At 43.0% G+C, this 20,854-nt stretch overlaps 1 protein-coding gene across 7 annotated transcripts in view; it reads right to left on the bottom strand.

Annotated features, from left to right (window-relative positions):
- QRICH1 (glutamine rich 1) overlaps window positions 1-20,854 on the bottom strand; it is a 49,989-nt gene that overhangs the window by 5,541 nt on the left and 23,594 nt on the right. For 6 of the 7 annotated variants that reach the window (XM_045530277.1, XM_045530278.1, XM_045530272.1 and 3 more), the window contains 4 exons: window positions 18,083-19,114; window positions 8,417-8,594; window positions 7,633-7,787; window positions 4,765-4,879 (listed from right to left, as the gene is read on the bottom strand). In XM_045530277.1, coding sequence (XP_045386233.1) covers window positions 4,765-4,879; window positions 7,633-7,787; window positions 8,417-8,594; window positions 18,083-19,114 — 1,480 coding nt within the window. The remainder of the gene's footprint in view (window positions 1-4,764; window positions 4,880-7,632; window positions 7,788-8,416; window positions 8,595-18,082; window positions 19,115-20,854) is intronic. The other variant, XM_045530279.1, reaches the window with a different exon arrangement.

Genomic DNA, 20,854 nt, shown 5'->3' with positions numbered 1-20,854 from the left:
AAAGCCACCTATGAGATAACCTTGCCAAAACCAAACCAAAACAAAACAAAAAACAAACCTGTATCAATCTTTATATGCAATTACTAATAATCAACTGTAAACACATGGTACAAAAGAATATGTTAAACTACATCAGGATGCAATCTGCAAAGACTAAATTGTTCCACAATTTAAAGGGTTAGTTTCTTCCATAAATAAATTGTAAGAAAAAAAATGGAGGCGGAAATTAAAAATGAAAACAACTAGATATTAAAAGGCAGCCAATTTCAATATGTGAACCTTATTTTCACCTTGATTCAGATAAACAAAAAGAATGAAATTTATGAGACTATCAGAAATTTGAGGAAAGGGCAGATTTTGATGACATCATGGAATTACCATTTTGGTTTTTTTTTTTTTAAGTATGACAATAGAATTGTGGTATGTCAAGAATATATGTCAATATATTTATAGATAGTGGGATTTACTTCAAAATAGTACATGAGAGAAGCAGGTGGTGGTATACACGAAATCAAGATTGCATTGGACAAAGGGTACACGGGGGGTTCATTAATCTATTGTTACTTTTATGTATGTTTGAAATTTCCACAATAGAAGGCTAAAGAAGTGAACTCTGCATATCTATATTTGGCCTGAAAATTCACAAATCATGTAAAGAGTGATTCACTTATTTATGTCTCTGTTCTAATGAGAGCCCCTCAGACGGACCTCCATCTTAAAGCCCTTATAACATGTTCTCCCTTGTGTTCTGTTCTTCAAAGTGCTTAAATTAACTTGCTTGTTCATGCATTTTCTCTCCTTATCAGACTGCAAACTCTTTTCTTCATTGCTTTATTATATTCCTTGGCACCTGGAATACTGCCTGGAAATAGAAGACACTCTTAATTTGTTTAAAAAAAAAAAAAAAAAGGGCCAGGCACGGTGGCTCACGCCTGTAATCCTAGCACTCTGGGATGCCGAGGCGGGTGGATCACTTGAGGTCAGGAGTTCAAGACCAGCCTGAGCAAGAGTGAGACCCCCGTCTCTACTAAAAATAGAAAGAAATTTTCTGGCCAACTAAAAAAATATATATACATAGAAAAAATTAGCCGGGTATGGTGGCGCATGCCTGTAGTCCCAGCTACTCGGGAGGCTGAGGCAGTAGGATCGCTTAAGCCCAGGAGTTTGAGGTTGCTGTGAGCTAGGCTGACGCCATGGCACTCACTCTAGCCCGGGCAACAGAGCGAGACTCTGTCTCAAAACAAAACAAAATAAAAAAACAAAACAACAAACCACACAGTTATACTGCATACATTTTAATAAATGGCAGAGTCAAGATTAAAACTCAAATATTCATGTGGACATCAGTTTTCAACTTGCTTGAGTAAATACCAAGGAGTACAACTGCTGTATCATAAGGTAAAACTATGTTTATTTTTGTTAGAAAATACTAAACTCTCTTGAAAAGTGGTTGTGCCATTTTACATTCCCACCAGCAATGAATGATAGCTCTTGTTGCTCCCTATACATGTTAGCATTTGGCGCTGTCAGTGTTTTAGATTTTAGCCATTCTAAAAAATGTATAGTGGTATATCATTGTTGTTTTAATTTGCAGCTCCCTGATGACTTTTGAAGATGAAAATCTTTTCATATACTTATGTGTCATCTGTATTTCTTCTTTGGTGAGGTATCTTTTCAGATCTTTTGTCCATTTTTTAATCAGGTTGTTTGTTTTCTTATTGTTGGGTTTTAAAAATCCTTTGTATAGCTTAGATACCAGTCCTTTATCACATATGTGTTTTGCAAAGATCTTTTCCCAGTCTATGGCTAGTCTTCATTCTATTATGAGCATCTTTTGCTGAGAATAAATTTTAATAAATGGCTGGGCGCGGTGGCTCACACCTGTAATCCTTGCACTTTGGAAGGCCGAGGTGGGTGGATCGTTTGAGCTCAGGAGTTCGAGACCAGCCTGAACAAGAGCGAGACCCTGTCTCTATTAAAAATAGAAAGAAATTAGCTGGACAACTAAAAACATATATAGAAAAAAAAATTAGCTGGGCATGGCGGCGCATGCCTGTAGTCCCAGCTACTTGGAAGGCTGAGGTAGGAGGATTGCTTGAGTCCAGAAGTTTGAGGTTGCAGTGAGGTAGGCTGATGCCATGGCACTCTAGCCCAGGCAACAGAGTGAGACTCTGCCCTTCTGTCTTAAAATAAATAAATAAATAAATTAATTAATTAATTTTAATAAAGTTCAACTTACCAAGTTTTTCTTTCATAGATTGTGCTTTTGGTGTTATATCTAAAAAGTTATCAGCAAACCCAAAGTTACCTAGATTTTCTCCTGTTATCTTCTAAGAGTTTTATGGAGTTTTTTTGTGTTTTTTTTTTTGAGACAGAGTCTCACTCTGTTGCCTCAGCTAGAGTGCAGTGGCGTCATCTCAGCTCACTGCAACCTCAAACTCCTGGGCTCAAGCAATCCTCCTGCCTCAGCTTCCCAAATAGCTGGGATTACAGGCGCAAGCCACCATGCCTGGCTAATTTTTTCTATTTTTGGTAGACTGGATCTCACTCTTGCTCAGGCTGGACAGTTTTATACTTTTGCATTTTACATTTAGGTCTATGATCCATTTTCAGCTAAGTTTTGCAGAAGGTATAAAGTCTGTGTTTAAATTCATTTTTTGGTATGTGGATATCCAGTTGTTCAGCACCAATTGTTGAAAAATACTTTTTTTCCATTGAATTACCCTTCTCCTTTGTCAAAGATAAGTTTACTATATTTGTGTGTCTCTCTTTCTGGGTTCTTTACTGTTACATTGATCTGTCTATTCCTTTGCCAAAAACCTGCTCACAAATGTTTATAGCAGCTTTATTCATAATTGCCAAAACTTGGAAGCAACCAAGGTAAGATGTCCTTCCTTCTTTTTAAGACGGAGTCTCACTGTGTCGCCCAGGCTAGAGTGCTGTGGCATCAGCCTAGCTCACAGCAACCTCAAATTCCTGGGCTCAACTGATTCTCCTGCCTCAGCCTCCTGAGTAGCTGGGATTACAGGTGTGTGCCACCACATCCAATTTTTCTACTTTTGGTAGAGACGGGGTCTCAATCTTGCTCAGGCTTGTCTTGAACTCCTGACCTCAAGCGATCCTCCTGTCTTGGCCCCCTAGAGTGCTAGGATTACAGGCATGAGCCATCGAGCCCAGCAAGATGTCCTTCAACAGGTAAGTGAATACACAAACTGTGATACATCCATACAATGGATTATTATTTAGCGATAAAAAGAAATAAGCTATCAAGCCACAAAAAGAGAAACAGGAACCTTGGGTGTATATTGCTAAGTCAAAGAATCCAATCTGAAAAGGCTACATACTGAATTATTCCAACTATACGACATTCTGGAAAAGGCAAAACTATACAGATAATAAAAAGATCAGTGGTTGCCAGGGGTCAGGAAGAGGAATGGAGAGAGTGATAAACAGGTGGAGAACAGGGGTTTTTATGGCAATGAAACATTCTGTATGTTTTTTTTTTGTTTTTTTGAGACAGAGTCTCACTCTGTTGCCCTGGCTAGAGTGCCGTGGCATCAGCCTTGGTCACAGCAACCTCAAACTCCTGGGCTCAAGCAATTCTACTGCCTCAGCCTCCCGAGTAGCTGGGACTACAGGCATGTGCCACCATGCCCGGCTAATTTTTTCTATATATATTTTTAGTTGTCCAGCTAATTTCTTTCTATTTTTAGTAGAGACGGGGTCTCGCTCTTGCTCAGGCTGGTCTCGAACTCCTGAGCTCAAACGATCCACCTGCCTTGGCCTCCCAGAGTGCTAGGATTACAGGCATTGAGCCACTGCGCCCGGCCTGTATGTTAACATAATAGTGATACAGGTCATCACGAATTTATCAGAATGTGTATAACACAGTGAGTGAACTCTAATGCACACTATGATCTATAGTTAACAATATTGTATCAATATTAGTTCACTGATTATAACCAATGTACCATATTAATGCAAAATGTCAATGGTAGAGGAAACCCTGTGTGAGGGTGTATATGGGAGGAGGTATGTGGGAATTATCTGCACTTCCTGCTAACTTTTGCTGGAAACCTAAAATTATACCAAAAAATAAAGTCTAGTTAAAAACAAAAAAACAAACATAAAAATTCCAGCAACATTACAAGTATGTATGTAACTTGCAAATTTAACTAAGTTAGACTGTCAGTAATAGTATACTCTGTATGACTTCATTTATATAAAGTTTAATCAGCAAAACAAAATAAAAAATGTCAGGCATTGTAGCATGCATGTGTGTTCCCATCTACTCAGGAGGCTGAGATGGGAGGATCACTTCAGCCCTGGAGTTCAAGACCAGCCTGGGGCAACATAGCAAGATCCCATTACTTTTACTGAACAAAAACAAACTACCACTGAAAAGCCTATGTTCTTTCCAATAAAAGATGCTGCCTAGGAGGCTACCTGTGGGTAAAGCAAAAATTATGTTCTACAAACTTCTATTTTTAATTGCTATAATAATTCTCATATTAATCAGTAAATTTTAATAGGAAAAAAGATATTAACTAGCCTACTAGAGTTCTGCATGCCCCTGCGTCCTTGCCACAGTAGGACTAGCAGGGTTCTCTGGTGAGCGGTGCTTCCAGCACAGAGGCCAATGCTGCTGCTGCTGCTGCTGCCGCCGCCTGGGTTATATAGCCCCCATATCACAGCCAGCCACAGAAGCTGCCAATCTTTAAAACTCAGATGGGAAAGAAATCCAAGGACAAGTGAGACTCTTACCAAGTGGAGTAACCCGGGGCTGAATATCCTTCAGAACTTCATGTAGCCACTCCGTGAATCGAACATAATAAAGATCGGAGAAAATGTCATCTACCCGTCCATTTTCAAAAAGATACTAAAAGAAAAACAATCAATAAAAGTTACTGGTAATGTCCTGAGCAAAGCTTTCAGAGGAAATAAATATATTTTCTACCAGCATCAACGTATCTCCCTGCCCAGTCCCACCCTCAACAAACCAAGGAACCGGCTGGGCGCGGTGGCTCACGTCTGTAATCCTAGCACTCTGGAAGGCCGAGGCCGGTGGATCGCTCGAGGTCAGGAGTTTGAAACCAGCCTGAACAAGAGCGAGATCCCGTCTCTACTAAAAAATAAAAACAAATTCTCTGGCCAACTAAAAATACATATAGAAAAAATTGGCCAGGCATGGTGGCGCATGCCTGTAGTCCCAGCTACTTGGGAGGCTGAGGCAGGAGGATTGCTTGAGCCCAGGAGTTTGAGGTTGCTGTGAGCGAAGCTGACGCCACGGCACTAACTCTAGCCCGGGCAACAGAGCGAGACTCTGTCTCAAAAAAAAAAAAAAAAAAGTGCCCAGGCGCGGTGACTTACACCTGTAATCCTAGCCCTCTGGGAGGCCGAGGCAGTGGATCGCTCGAGGTCAGGAGTTCGAGACCAGTCTGAGCGATACCCCGTCTCTACTAAAAATAGAAATAAATTATCTGGACAACTAAAAATATATATAGAAAAAATTACCCAGGCATGGTAGCGCATGCCTGTAGTCCCAGCTACTCGGGAGGCTGAGGCAGCAGGATCACTTAAGCCCAGGAGTTTGAGGTTGCTGTGAGCTAGGTTGACGCCACGGCACTCACTCTAGCCCGGGCAACAAAGTGAGACTCTGTCTCAAAAACAAACAAACAAACAAACAAACAAACAAAAAACAAACCAAGGAACCAAGTCAAAACTGTCCAGCATGTGATACTTCCACAGAATGCTTCAGATCACGTGAACTAATTTTCACAACATTCTTTTTTTTTTTTTTTTTTTAATTTTTTAAGACTTTCTTTTTTGTTTTTAGTCACCCAGCTAATTTTTAGTAGAGAAGGGGTCTCGCTCTTACTCAGGCCTGTCTCCAACTCCTGCCCTCAAGCAATTCTCCCTCCTTGGCCTCCCAGAGTGTTAGGATTACATGCATGAGCCATCGGGACGGGTCCTCAAAAAATCCTTGAGAGTTGGGTCAACAAGGCAGATTTTGCAACTATGATTTCACTCAAGCAACACACTGTCTCCTGGTAGCAAAATTCACAAACAGGCTCTGGGGTTGGTCTCTTCTTAGGTACTTTGTAAGTTAGATTGTGTGTAAGTTAAATAACACATGCAAGTTTTTTAACTTCTAGGGCTCAGTTTCCTTGTCCATAAATAGAAATGCCTGTACCTGCCTTCCAGGACTGAGGAAAGACCATGGAATAAAACAGAACATGTAAAGCAATTCACATGGTGCCTAGCGAGGTTAGGGCCAGCAAGAAAGAGGAAAAAACTGGAAGGCAGACTTTTCTCGAGACCTGGCAACACAGTGAGTACCAACCAGCAAGCCCTTTTCTATCATACTGTGGGTTTCTCCTCAGGAACCTTCAAACACTAAGAAATCAGTCTGTGGTCCCCCAAACTGCCAGTCTACAAGGTTTTCTGTTATGCTTCATCTTAGATGTTTTGAAAACCTAACGACATTTGTGTATTATTCTAGTTAGATGTCTTCAAATAATTATTTTGTGCAAATGCAGTGGAAAAGGAAAAGAAAAGCTTTATGTTAGTACCAGACTTTGTTTTGGATAAATTACTTAACCATCATATGTTTCCTTTAACAAAAAGAAAATTGTTAACATAAATGCTCTGTGATTAAGAAAATGGGAGCGGGCATGGTGGCTCACACTTGTAATCCTAACATTCTGGGAGACTCAGGAAGGAGGATTGCTTGAGCCCAGGAAGTTTGAGGCTGCAGTGAGCTATGGATGACAAGCTCTCCACTCCACTCAGGGTGACAGACTGAGAGTTTGTCTCAAAAAGAAAGAAAGAAAGAAAAAATAAATGGCTGTAAGAGAATTACCAAATATTGTACCAGAAGTTTCTCTACATGATAGGGTTATGAATGACATTTGTTTTCTTTTTTTTTTTTTTTTTTGAGACAGAGTCTCGCTTTGTTCCCTGGGCTACAGTGAGTGCCGTGGCGTCAGCCTAGCTCACAGCAACCTCAAACTCCTGGGCTTAAGTGATCCTACTGCCTCAGCCTCCCGAGTAGCTGGGACTACAGGCATGCGCCACCATGCCTGGGTAATTTTTTCTATATATATTTTTAGTTGTCCAGATAATTTTTATTTCTATTTTTAGTAGAGACGGGCTCTCGCTCAGGCTGGTCTTGAACTCCTGACCTCAAGCGATCTACCCGCCTCGGCCTCCCAGAGGGCTAGGATTATAGGCATGAGCCACCGCGCCCGGCCCCAGCTAATTTTTTCTACATATATTTTTAGTTGGCCAGATAATTTCTTTCTATTTTTAGTAGAGACGGAGTCTCAATCTTGCTCAGGCTGGTCTCGAACTCCTGAGCTCAAACAATCCACCCGCCTCAGCCTCCCAGAGTGCTAGGATTACAGGCATGAGCCACCGCACCCGGCTGACATTTGTTTTCTTATTTTATTTTCTAAGGTGAACATGCAGGTTTCTGCAATTTTTAAAAAGTGTGTATTTTAAACTCACTGTACAGCTAAAAGAAAAGGTTTCTTATTTTAACCTTTTGCTTGTCATTTTACTAATTTAACTAACCAGCAATCATCCAATGGGAACACAGCTCAAACATGTTCCTGTGAAGATATTTCCTACCTTTTGAATACACAGGAAAATATAGTAGAGCACATCTGGATCATAGGGTTCACCTTCCCCATTTCGAGCTTCCCGTGTCATTAGACAGAGCCCATAATTCAACTCTGCCACAGCAGAGGAGATTAGATCCTCCTGGAAGCGTAGCAGTTGGCGCCCTGCAATAGAAGTCCCAAAAGTGAATGGAGGTCCTGGCAATAGTCATCGCTTTACTGGTTACCCATATTCCTGAAAGGAGGGCTCAGAGCAGACATTGCCCATCAGGGTGCTGGGATAGAAATGGTCACTTTTATCTATGTTCAGAAGTGGTCTACTAAGGCAGTAATCACAAATGCTCTATTATACCAAGAGTTTCCTTTCCACAATCCTCCCAGCTTACATATCCCCCAATTATTACTAGGGCCAAGACATAAAAGCAAAAAAACAGAATCCACCTTCCATAATGTGAGCAAGGATACGCGCCTACTGCCAAGGAAGGGGGACACTGAGAGCACAACCACTGGTCTCTATTTCCTCCCAGAAACCATTCTGCCCAGGTTTGCTAGTTCAATTCCAGAAACCCATGTGTCCAAAAATGCCTAATCTTGGCAAACCCCACGCATCCTTCTCATCTGCACAGGGTCAGGCATGCTTGTTGCTTGTCTTGAATTCAACATACTATTTCAGATGGTACCCTCTAGTCCCCAGGGCCAGGAAACACCACTTTTCTGCTATTCTTTTCCTCTTGTTAACTTCAGTACCATTGTACTTTAGACAGAACCCATGCTTCCCCTGCCCCAACACTCACTCCCAATGGGTGCCAATCGGTTCTGAGCATCCTTTTCTAGTTCAGCGTTCTTGGTTTGGGCCCAGTTTTTCCATACTTCAAGCCCTTCCTCTGGCTTCAAAGAATTTGGAAGCAGAAGTTCTGGGGAAGGCTGTGGCTGTGACTGTGGTTCAACTTCAGCAACCTGGACAGTTTGAGCCTATGAGAGAGAAACCACCAAAATGTGTCAGTACTATTTACATTTGGTCCTTCTGCAAAACTGCCAGAAAAATGTTACTTAGTTTATTTAATAATTTAAAAAAAATCTCTGGCCAGGCCTGGTGGCTTACACCTATAATTCTAGCACTCTGGGAGGCTGAGTTGGGAGGATTGCTTGAGCTCAGGAGTTCAAGACCAGCCTGAGTAAGAGCAAGACCCCCATTTCTACTAAAAATAGAAAAATTAGCCGGGCATTGTGGCACACACCTGTAGTCCCAGCTACTTGAGAGGCTGAGGCAGGAGGAAAATCTCTCTCTCTCTTTTTTTTTTTTGGAGACAGAGTCTCAGTCTGTTGCCCCGGCTAGAGTGCGGTGGCGTCAGCCTAGCTCACAGCAACCTCAAACTCCTGGGCTCAGGTGATCCTTCTGCCTCAGCCTCCCGAGTAGCTGGGACTACAAGCATGCACCACCATGCCCGGCTAATTTTTTTTTTTGTATGTATTTTAGTTGTTTGGCTAATTTCTTTCTATTTTCAGTAGAGACAGGGTCTCGCTCTTGCTCAGGCTGGTCTCGAACTCCTGAGCTCAAACGATCCGTCCGTGTTGGCCTCCCAGAGTGCTAGGATTACAGGCGTGAGCCACCGCGCCCGGCCGAGGAAAATCTCTTTTCCTTCCTGTCCTATTTTCAAGAAGGTTTAGAGTTCTACTTCTTTCCCCAAGGACAGCAAAAGCAGCACTGCAACAGGGCTTTTTAGCCCTGGCTGCACTTTTTAATCTCTTATTTAAAAACACCAATACCCGGGCTTACTCCAGAATCTCTTTCTGGGGTGGAGCCCACGTATTATTCTGTTAAAAATTCTCCAATCAAAAAGGTAATTCTTTTTTGAGACAGCGTCTTGTTCTGTTGCCTGGGCTAAAGTGCCATGGTGTCTGCCTAGCTCACAGCAACTTCAAACTCCTGGGCTCAAGCAATCCTTTTGACTCAGCCTCCCAAGTAGCTGGGACTACAGGCATACGCCACCATGCCCAGCTAATTTTTTTTTCTATGTATTTTTAGTTGTCCAGCTAATTTCTTTCTATTTTTAGTATAGACGGGGTCTCACTCTTGCTTAGGCTGGTCTCCAACTCCTGACCTCGAGCAATCCACTCACTTCAGCCTTCCAGAGTGCTAGGACAAAAAGGTAATTCTAACGTTTAGTCACCACTGAGAACTACTGGCTCAAAGCATTGCTCCCTTAATCTTTAAGGTGCAAGCAAATCAGCATATGCTGATTGAAAAGGTCTGGGGTAGGACCTGAGACCCTGCATTTCTAACAAGCTCCCAAGTGACACCTAGGTTGCTAGTCTGCAGGTTACATTTTGAGTACCAAATGTCCGGAGTAGTGATTTTTTTTTTTTTTTTTTTGAGACAGAGTCTTGCTCTGTCATCCTGGGCTAGAGTGCAGCGGCATCATCATAGCTCTCTGTAAACTCAAACTCCTAGGTTCAAGCAGTCCTCCTGCCACAGCCTCCTGAGTAGCTGGGACCACAGGTACACACCACGACAACTTGCAAATTTTTTTCTATTTTTAGTAGAGACCGGGTCGCACTCTTGCTCAAGCTGCTCTTCAATTCCTGAGCTCAAAACAATCCTCCTGCCTTGGCCTCCCAGTACACTAGGATTATAGGGATGAGCCACTGCGCCCAGCAAGAACAGTGATTTTTAAACTTGACTGCACCTTAAAATCATCTGGACTGCTTTTAAAAATTACCCATGCCTGGGCCTTATCCCCAGATTGTGATTAAACTAGACTAAGGTGGAGGCCTGGCAATCAGTATTTTTACCAGGTGATTCTAATGTCCAGCCATAATTGAGAACCATCATTTAGAAGGAAAAAAAGCAAAACAAACAAGTGGTGCCCTCTCCCCACCACTGTAAAATGAGAGGTAAGATTTGAAGATCTTTATCGCTTCTCCAGCTATAATGTTCTAATTTTTTCATTTTCATTCTGAAATAATACTCTCTGGTTTATAAAAACATAATCCATTTTCTGAAGACAGGAGGTACTACTCCTGCCTCTAAAGGAAGAGTGGTCTATCATCAAGGGTCTGACAGGCAAGCCATGCAGACAAGGGGCAGAGAGTATCTGTCTCAATCACAAACCCCAAAGGTTTGGACAGACACCAACACAGACATTAAGTACAGGTTCTTGGGTCTCACACATCTGTCTACATTCTCTGAACAAATCCCATTAAGCAATCCCCCATGCCAGGGCCTACACCTCCTTTACCCAAAGGGCTGAGGAATGTCAAAAGTCATTCAAATTGAAGGCAAAATAATTATACATAAAACACAAGTTTGTTAACCAACAAATAAAAACAATACTATTATCTTTGATAAGATATATTATTAAACAGTGAGATAAAGCAACACAATATTTTTGGCATTATGTATCAAGACTCAAGAAAATATTTCCATGTTTTGACCTGGGACTCTATCCTAGGGAAACCATTAAAAAAGAGCATATATCCAGATATTCTGTAAAGTTGTTTACATTAGGAAAAAACTCTAAAATAATACAAATGTCCAATAAAAGGGGACTGGTTCGGCAAATTATACTATATCCATCCAAATGGACTGCAAAACCAAGGCTAGAAATAACACTTTCATATGTTACTTACATGATTAAATAAAAAGAAACAGGACACAAAAAATGTACAGTAAGTATAAAGACAACCATGTATATAAACCTGATTTCTCCTCTATCAAACTGTAATAGAGTAGTGAATGTATGAATAATGTTAAAATACTTCTTACTTTTCTATGTTTTCTAACATTTCTATAATGGAAAAATAACTCAAATGCTCCTTTTTTAACAATAACTCTGGTATGGGTTTTATATAAATAGGAAAGAAAAGTGTTATAAAATCTCAATAGGCAGAAACAGGAAGAGATAAATCCCACCTTTACATAAAAGGAGGTCCACAATTTATTTTGATTACATGGGGTTCTAACCAAGGTCTACAACTGATGCTTAGTAAACCAGCTTTCATCCTCTGCACCTGACAAGAGCAGCCCTCCCTCCTTGTAAAGTCCACTGCAGACTTCATGGCTACATGGCTAAAGACATACAAGATTAATAGGAACTTAATAATGAGTATTTATATAAATAGGTTAGTTACCACTTAATCTTAAAGATTCTAAGAGATCTTTATACCTTCAAATATTAAAACTACAAGGTTAAGACTTTCAATTTCCTTAAGGTTGGGCTCTGATTTTATTTTTTTTTTTGAGACAGAGTCTCGCTCTGTTACCCGGGCTAGAGTGAGTGCTGTGGCATCAGCCTAGCTCACAGCAACCTCAAACTCCTGGGCTTAAGCGATCCTCCTGCCTCAGCCTCCCGAGTAGCTGGGACTACAGACATGCACCACCATGCCCGGCTAATTTTTTCTATATATATATTTTAGTTGGCCAGATAATTTCTTTCTATTTTTTTTAATAGAGACGGGGTCTCACTCTTGCTCAGGCTGGTCTCCTGACCTTGAGCGATCCACCCGCCTCGGCCTCCCAGAGTGCTAGGATTACAGGCGTGAGCCACTGCGCCTGACCTGGGCTCTGATTTTAAAAGTAGTGAACTGAGTTACCACGTCTTCCAAGAATGTGCTTGGACTCCCAAAGGTGATGAAAAACAGCAAGAAATCAGTTCAAATCATGCAAAATCCCTAATTTCTCTTATTCACTGATTCAACAAATGTGTGTGCAAAGCTTTATGTTAGGCCCAGGAATACAGAAATACATTAAACCACTGGCTGGGGCAAAGAGCTGATTCAACTGGCAGTGAAGTAAAGAAAATCTGTGGCATCAATTTTTCCCCTTGACTCTACTGGCTATTCCAGTAGTCACCAAAAGAAAAACATTACTTGAACCATGTCTCTGAAATAGTTCCATTAACTGCCAACCATCATGCCCTCTGATACCTAGGCAAAGGCCAAGAAGGCAGCTGAGCTCAGGGCCAGAGGAACAGATAGTCCCACAAGCCTCTTAGAGTGAGTTATGCAGAAGTCCCCTTCTCCTCCTGCACACAGGCAAAAGCCTTCCTTTACCCAATCAACAAGCACTTATTCCAGCAGCACATCTTTCCCCCATTTTATTATACTGAAAAGTTTGCCACCAGTTACTGTCTTGAAACCCAAGTCTACTATAGCCAGATTTTGGTGTTCTTGCTTTTTCTTCCACATTTGACTTGAGAACTCATTCTCTGAGTTCTGTAGACCTTTGATCCCATGTTACACTGAAGGCTCCAATCACTATTCTGACTACCCCAGAAATAAATGATCTCTTCTTGGTTACCCTGTTGGTAGCCACCACCACTATCACCACTCCTCGAACCCCCCAGTCAAAAATACCTGAAATGAAAGGGTCACACGCCATGCAAACATGGCCCCAACCTACTGGACCTTTCTGGCACATCCAACAACGTCACTCATAACTTTCTCCCTTGCATTCTGCTCAGCTTCCAGACACCATACTCTCCTGGATCTCCCTAGGCTATCCAGCATCTCTTTCTCTATCTGCCTTGCATTTGTCTCTGTCAGACCCTGAAACATTTGTCAACTCTGGAGCTCCACTCTGGACCCATTTCTCATTTCAACTATACATTCTCCCTGGTGAGTCTCACCCACTTTCCCAGTTTGGGTTTCCATGCTTGTGTGGAAGTGACTGCCAACTGTGTGCCTCCAAGTGAGACTCCCTCCAACTTGTTTTTTAAGAGACAGGGGCTGGAGTGCAGTGGCATGATCATAGTTCCCTATAACCTTGAACTATTGGGCTCAAGTGATCCTCCCACCTAAGCCTCTCAAGTAGCTAAGACTACAGGCACACGTCACCATGCCTGGCTAATTCTTTTATGTTTTGTAGAAACGGGGTCTCACCATGTTGCCTGGGCTGGTCTCAAACTCCTGGGCTCAAGCAATCCTCCCACCTCGGCCTCCCAAAGTGCTTGGATTACAGGTGTGATCCAGCACACCCAGCCTAGACCTCCCCTTAATACACCCTGTGGCTAATGTGTATCTCCAACTGAACATCTCATAGCCACCTCAAACTAACATCTATAGAGAGAACTCATCATTTTCCCAGCCTGGACCTATTCTCTCCAGTGTTCCCCTCCTACCTATTCAACAGCAATACCATTCACCCAAGCTGGAAATCTAGGAGTCTGAATGGACAAGTAGGCAGAGGCCACAGCATGTGGGGCAGTGCTTCTCTACTGGCTTTTTAGCAGGCCCCCTTCACTATGGGCTTCCACTCACTAAATGTCATTAACATTCCCAACATTTTAACAACCAAAAATTCCTCTACACGTGTCCAAATGTCTATCAGTGGGTAGGGGTGGCAGTGATGTAACTCAGATTGAAATCTACTGAAGTAGGGTATTCTTCACTGTGGTGTAAAGTTGTTCCTACATGTAATGGGAGCCCGTGAAGAGTTTTAAGCTAGGAAGTGACAATAACCTTACATTTTAAGATTATTCTTGTTGTTCTATGGAGAATGAATTCAAGAACAAGAGTGGAAGCAAGTACTAGTGACCTAGAACAAATTAGTACCAGTAAAGATGATATAACAGATTTTGAAAAGTTTGGTGATAGAACCGACATGGCTTGTTAATGGACTGGCTGTGAGTAATAAGGGAAAGCAGACACAAGGATGACTCCTGGGTTTGAGGCTTCAACAACTGGGTAGATGATAGTGCTACTTTCTTAGGAAAAGCTGAGATATCAGCAATAAATCCAAATAAATGCTAAGTAGGCACCTGAATGTGTGGCAAGAAGGGTCCTAAGGGGAAAGGCATGGTCCAGAGACTTAGACCCATGAGTCAATGCAGCACAGGCGTTAAGACACAGGCCCCAGAGCCAGCCTGTCTAAGGTTGAATCCCAATTCTGCTACTTACTAAACATGGCTTTGACCTTGTTACTTAATCTCTCTATGCCTTGGTTTCCTCATCTATAAAATGGAGATATTAGTATATACCTCCCAAGGTTGATGTGAAAATTAAATGAGTTAATATATGTAAAACATGAAGAACAATGCCTGGCAGATAGTAAGCATCAGTGATTATCATCTTCAGCAGCAGCGTGAGTCATCTAGAGGATGCTGAAAATGATGGAAATGGACAGAAATCCCTTAGGGAGAAAAGAGGGCCAGTACTGAACGCTGAATCCTGAAGAACATCAACATGTACGGTTCAGAAAGAGGAGGAGAAGGCACCAGCAAAGGCTCCTGGGAAGGAAGAAGAATCAGACTGGTAGGAGGAAAGCCAGGAGTGTGTAATAACATGGAAGCCCAAAGAAAAGAGCTTCAATGAAGTAGGTATGGTCTGTTACGTTGTGTGTTGCTATGAGATGAAAACAGGCATGACTATTTGATCTGGCCATAGGGGGGGTCACTGCTGACTCTGACAAGAACAGATTCATTCATGAGTTGAAAAGAAGACTGGACAACAAGTGAAGCCAGCTATGCAGATAATGCTTTTGAGAGTTCTGGAAATCAAGTAGAACAAAGAAACATGGCCACAGATGGAGGTGGATACAAGGTCAAGGGAGAGAGGTTTTACCATAAATCTGGTTTCAAAGACAGGAAACATAAGAGCTTTCATAAAGGGTATAGCCCTCCTCAACCCATGGGAAATGAAGGAACACAACACGTTGTCACCAACTTTCTCTTGGGTTCAACTCACATCACAGCACAACTGTATTCTCCATAGGCTCTAAGTGGTCCAAGGGTGGAGGAGACTATCTTATTCATCTCTGTTCCCCAGAACCTAGCACAGAGCCTGGTAAGGAAGGCAGAAGGATGTCTGTGGTACATATGGACAAACTCATCTTTCCCTCAGGATGGGTATTCTCAACTTTTCTATTCCTGGTTATAGTACTTGACATAAATCCCAGAGGAGACAGCCTCTGAAAAACATGGGCCCACTAAAATTAACTCCAGAATGCTCTCTTGCTGGAAGGCCCAGACAAGCAAATTACAAACAGATACCAGTAAGCACCAAAAGAGGTCCTGACCTACACTAGACTATCCAGGACAAGCAGGAGAGACAAGCAGGAGAGATAAGCAGAGGCCTAATGGGCTCCATCTCTGTGAAAAATGGCTAAGCACAGAGCCCCATTGCCAATATCCTGGCTGGTCTCTCCTATGTGCAATCAATTCTACACACCTCTACTTGATTCCTTTTGTTACTATGACTCCTTAGGATACCTAGGAAATGACAGATTTCCTGCCACAGATAGATCAAACTCAACTCTTTACTTTGGGAAGATAGCACCCCCACCCTCATACTAAATCCTCTCCCACAGTCCCCCTCTCATGTTGCCCATTCTGTCTATCCCTCGCTATATACTTATGCTGCTCCACCCGTCTGTCAATCTATAAAGTACAATTCAAATCCCACTTTTTGCACAGATGCATCTGCTGACTTTTTATCCTAGAATTTCTAAGTTCCCAGTTTGTCTTTGTGTGTGTCACACAATGTCACACTTCATTATGCTGTCTTAGGAATAGAAATCCTAAGTGTGTACTCTCACAAGACTCTAAGCTATCTGAAGAAAAGACTAGTTTCAGGCCTAATAGCTAGATATTTAGTAGGTCCTTAACAAAGTCACCTAGGGTAATATATTGTTGCTTCTATGAAACCACTTAGCACTTGGTTAGTTAATCATTTATGGCCAAGCTGGCTGTGGTGGCACATACCTATAGTCTCAGCTACTTCAGAGGCTGAGGGAGGACTGCTTGAGCCCAGGAGTTCAAGTCCAGCCAGGGCAACATAGTAAGACCCCCCCCCCAAATTAAAATTAAAAATATCATTTATGGCCCGAGTTTCTGAGTATTATAGTCCTTCATCTAAATTTGTTTATCCCAGCTCCCTCACATGCCTTCCCAAGAAGCCTATGATCACTGAGGCACATCACCTTCATCAGTCCCATGAAACCACAGGCCCTATATTCCATTCGAAAGGGATTGGAAACTTTACCAACAGTTTTTTTTTTCTTTTTTTATTGAGACAGTGTCTGGCTCTGTTGCCCAGGCTAGAATGGAGTGGCATCATCATAGTTCACTGCAACCTTAAATTCCTGGGCTCAAGCGATCCTCCTGCCTTAGCCTCCCAAGTAGCTGGGACTACCTACAGGCATGTACCACCATGTTCAGCTAATTTTTCTTTTTCTCTTTTTTTGTAGAGACAGGGTCTTGCTCTTGTTCAGGCTAGTCTAGAACTCCTGGCCTCAGCAATGCTCCCATCTGGGCCTGCCAAAATGCTAGAATTACAGGTGTGAGCCACCATGCCTGGCCGCTAATAGTTTTAATAGATTAATCTACCAACACCTTTGCGATATCCTTAAGATTAATAATTAGAAAAGAGCCAAGTAATTTTAAAATTAAAATTTCGGCATATTTATACTTTTAAACTTTTCTGCAAATCTAAAATATTTCAAAACAAAAAGTTAAAAAATTTTTCAACATAGATGCCATGTCAGAAAACCCAATTAGGCCGGGCGCGGTGGCTCACGCCTGTAATCCTAGCACTCTGGGAGGCCAAGGCAGGTGGATCGCTCGAGGTCAGGAGTTCGAGACCAGCCTGAGCGAGACCCCGTCTCTACTAAAAATAGAAAGAAATTATCTAGACAACTAAAAATATATAGAGAAAAAATTAGCCAGGCATGGTGGTGCATGCCTGTAGTCCCAGCTACTCGGGAGGCTGAGGCAGTAGGATCGCTTAAGCCCAGGAGTTTGAGGTTGCTGTGAGCTAGGCTGACACCACGGCACTCACTCTAGCTCAGGCAACAAAGTGAGACTCTGTCTCAAAAAAAAAAAAAAAAAGAAAAGAAAACCCAATTAACCAAGGTTTATCCTATTGTCAAAGAACACAAAAACTCCAGTGGTGGTCCCACTGCATAGGTGACTTATTCAAGGCATCCAAAGGTGATCACTTTTAACAGGCCCACTACTAAGAGGTTATTTTTAGATCTTCTAATTCACCTACACTGTGTCTAAAGATGAAAAATAGAAAAGGAACAATCTCATAGCCTCTCAACCTTGATGAGTATACAACCTGTGTGCTAGTCTACCCAGGGTTCCACCAGATGCATTCACTTGTGATGCAAGGAGTAGTTTATGGGATGCAGATAACACTTGAGGTGTTCCATTAGTCTCCACCTGTAATTTTATTACTCTTCCTAAGAAGAGATTACAAAGAAGTGGCCCAGGCACTTAAACTCAAAGACTCTCTCCAAAATCCCAAAGCCGGTCATTTCATTTATCTCTAGGTACCAGGATAAACTTTCTACTGTTGCATAGCCTCACCTGCTGTTTCTCCTCTCCTTCCCCCAAATACTAAATACTTTATCACTGTAAGACTAACATCATAGCAGTAAACAAGTCAGAGGTTGCCAGGCAAGTTCTGTGTTGCGTTGGGCCCTGAGGGAGCAGGCTGCCCTACAGATAAGTCTCACTTACTGAACAAGTAACCTGGAGCTGCTGCTGCTGCTGCTGTGGTGGTGGCGTCTGCTCCTGGGGAGTTTGCTGCTGCGGCTGCTGCTGGGGGTCCCATATATGGACAGTCTGAGCCGTATTCTGGTACGTGCCTGCTACAGCCTGCACAGCCACTGGAATGTGGATGTTGCCATTCATGAACTGTGCTGGAAAGAGAGAGTTTGCAAGGGTCTGCACTACCTCTTCATGGGAGTTTTTCACTACAGACGTGGTGCCCACCATCTTCTCCTTGTCATCCTCCAGCTTTACAGCTGCCAGGGCCGTGGGTGAGCCACTGACGTGAACTGCGTTGTAGGCTTCCTGGGGAATGGCAATGTGGGTAATGCTCTGCTGCTGAGGGTCCCCCCGGGGCTGGGCAGAATAAACAGGGATGGTCCAGGTTTCTCCTGTAGGGCTAGTAATGGTCCCAGTGGCACTGTACAGGTGGGCACTGTCTACTGTCAATAAGTCTGGCCTCAAAGACACATAACTCTGCTGCTGGCCCTGTGGAATGGCCAGCACGGTGGCCACTGGCTGCCCTGAGATGGCGTAGGACACAGTGATAGGCATGTCCACTTTGCGCTTCTTCACTGGCTGGAGGACACTGGCCGTGCCAACCCGCCGCTCCCCTTCCCGAGGTGAGCCCTGTTGGGATGGTGGTGGGGAAAGGGCACCCACGGTCTGGATTTGAATCTGCTGACCCCCAGCAAGAGACTGGCCAGCCACCAGCTGAGCCTGGATTTGCTGATGTGGGATATGCTCCTCCGGGATTTCTGCAGCCTGGATCTGCTGGGCTGCCTGCACGTGCTGCATCTGGATCTGGGCTGCTTGTAGCTGCGAGGGACTGGGGCTCTGCAGAGACGGGGTCTGGATGGAGGGGGCTGCTGACTGCGGTGCCTGGCCTTGGATCTGCACCTGGACCTGGATGGGCTGCTCAGTAGGCTGGTGAACGGTGAGTTGAGGGGAGAGCTGCTGAGCCGAGACTTGCTGCGGAGACTGCTGTACCTGCACCTGTACCTGCAAGGGACAAGATTCACCAGTAAGTAAGCCACGCAGCATTAATAATCCAGCCCCCAAGGGAAGAAGAGATCTCAGGCAGGGGCCCTGTATAATATGAGGAAGAGGGGCTGCCATACTCAAGGTTTCTGAGGAGGCCACAAACCCTAAAACCAAATGCAAAATTCTCCAGCAACATGCAGCACTCACAGGGATATATATCCACCCCAAAGACCAAGCAAGACAACCAACCAGGGTCTAAGAAGAAAATATCACAACTTTTGTTCATTTTTAACTCTTCTTTGAAAAGGCACCCTCTTTGTTTTTTCACACTGGTATACTAGTACAAGTACACAATTTATATATTAAGGGGTATGTCAAGAAATATTTTATCTATCAGGTGAGAGATAAAAAGTGTTGGGACCACTGTTCTAGAACATCAGAGAAACAAGTATATTCCACAGGCATTCAATTTCCAACTGCTCAACTTAGGATCAAAACTATCTCTCACCATGAAGAATAAGTAGAAAACACGGTGGAGACAAATCTCATTAAATCTCTGGAGTCATTTCTAACTTCTCTGCTTAAAATGCAGGCACTGTTGCATGATTCTTTAGAGTGCTTATTTAAGATATCTTTTTTTTTTTTTTGAGACAGAGTCTTACTCTGTTGCCCGGGCTAGAGTGCCGTGGCGTCAGCCTAGCTCACAGCAACCTCAAACTCCTGGGCTCAAGCGATCTTACTGCCTCAGCCTCCTGAGTAGCTGGGACTACAGGCATGTGCCACCATGCCTGGCTAATTTTTTCTATATATATTTTAGTTGGCCAGATAATTTCTTTCCATTTTTAGTAGAGACAGGGTCTCGCTCCTGCTCAGGCTGGTCTTGAACTCCTGACCTCGAGCGATCCACCCGCTTCGGCCTCCCAGAGTGCTAGGATTACAGGCATGAGCCACCGCGCCCGGCCCAATTGTACACTTTAAATGAGTGAATTATATGATATGTGAACTATGTCTCAATAAAGCCTTTGCTAAGTTAAAAAAAAAAAAAAAGAGAGAGAAAGATAAGAAAGCAGGTTGTGCAAAGAGCACAGGTTTTGAGATCACAGACTTGATCTTCTTTTTTTTTTTTTTTTGAGACAGTCTCACTCTGTTGCCCTGGGTAGAATGCAGTGGTGTCAGCCTAGCTCACAGCAACCTCCAACTCCTGGGTTCAAGCATTCCTCCTGCCTCAGCCTCCCGGGTAGTTGGGACTACAGGTGAGTGGCACGACACCTAGCTAATTTTTCTATTTTTTTGTAGAGACACAGTATCACTCTCCATCAGGTTGGTCTTGAACTCCTGAACTCAAGTAATCCTCCTGCCTCGGCCTCCCAGAGTGTTAGGATTAGAGGTATGAGCCACTATGCCCGGCCCACACACTTGATCTTGAACTGATACTGTGCCTTCCTGGCTGTGAGACCATGAGCAAATTATCTAACCTCTAAGCTTCAGTTTTTTCAGTATACTAAAAAGGAAGAGAATATCTAGTTCCCTACAGAGTTGTTGTGAGCATAAAGTATTATTTAATGACACATATTAGGTGCTCAAAAAAGCAGGTTTTCTACATGGAGTTATTCCTTTGGCCACGTACATGCGAATCTACAAGAAAGGTGATATTGTAGACATCAAGGGAATGGGTACTGTTCAAAAAGGCATGCCCCACAAATGTTACCACAGTAAAACTGGAAGAGTCTACAATGTTACCCAACATGCTGTCGTAAT

Source organism: Lemur catta, chromosome 18, assembly GCF_020740605.2.
Source record: "Lemur catta isolate mLemCat1 chromosome 18, mLemCat1.pri, whole genome shotgun sequence".
NCBI classification, from domain to species: Eukaryota; Metazoa; Chordata; class Mammalia; order Primates; family Lemuridae; genus Lemur; species Lemur catta.
The sequence above is the reverse complement of the archived record's forward strand: the minus strand, read 5'-3'. Positions and strand labels throughout refer to the sequence as shown.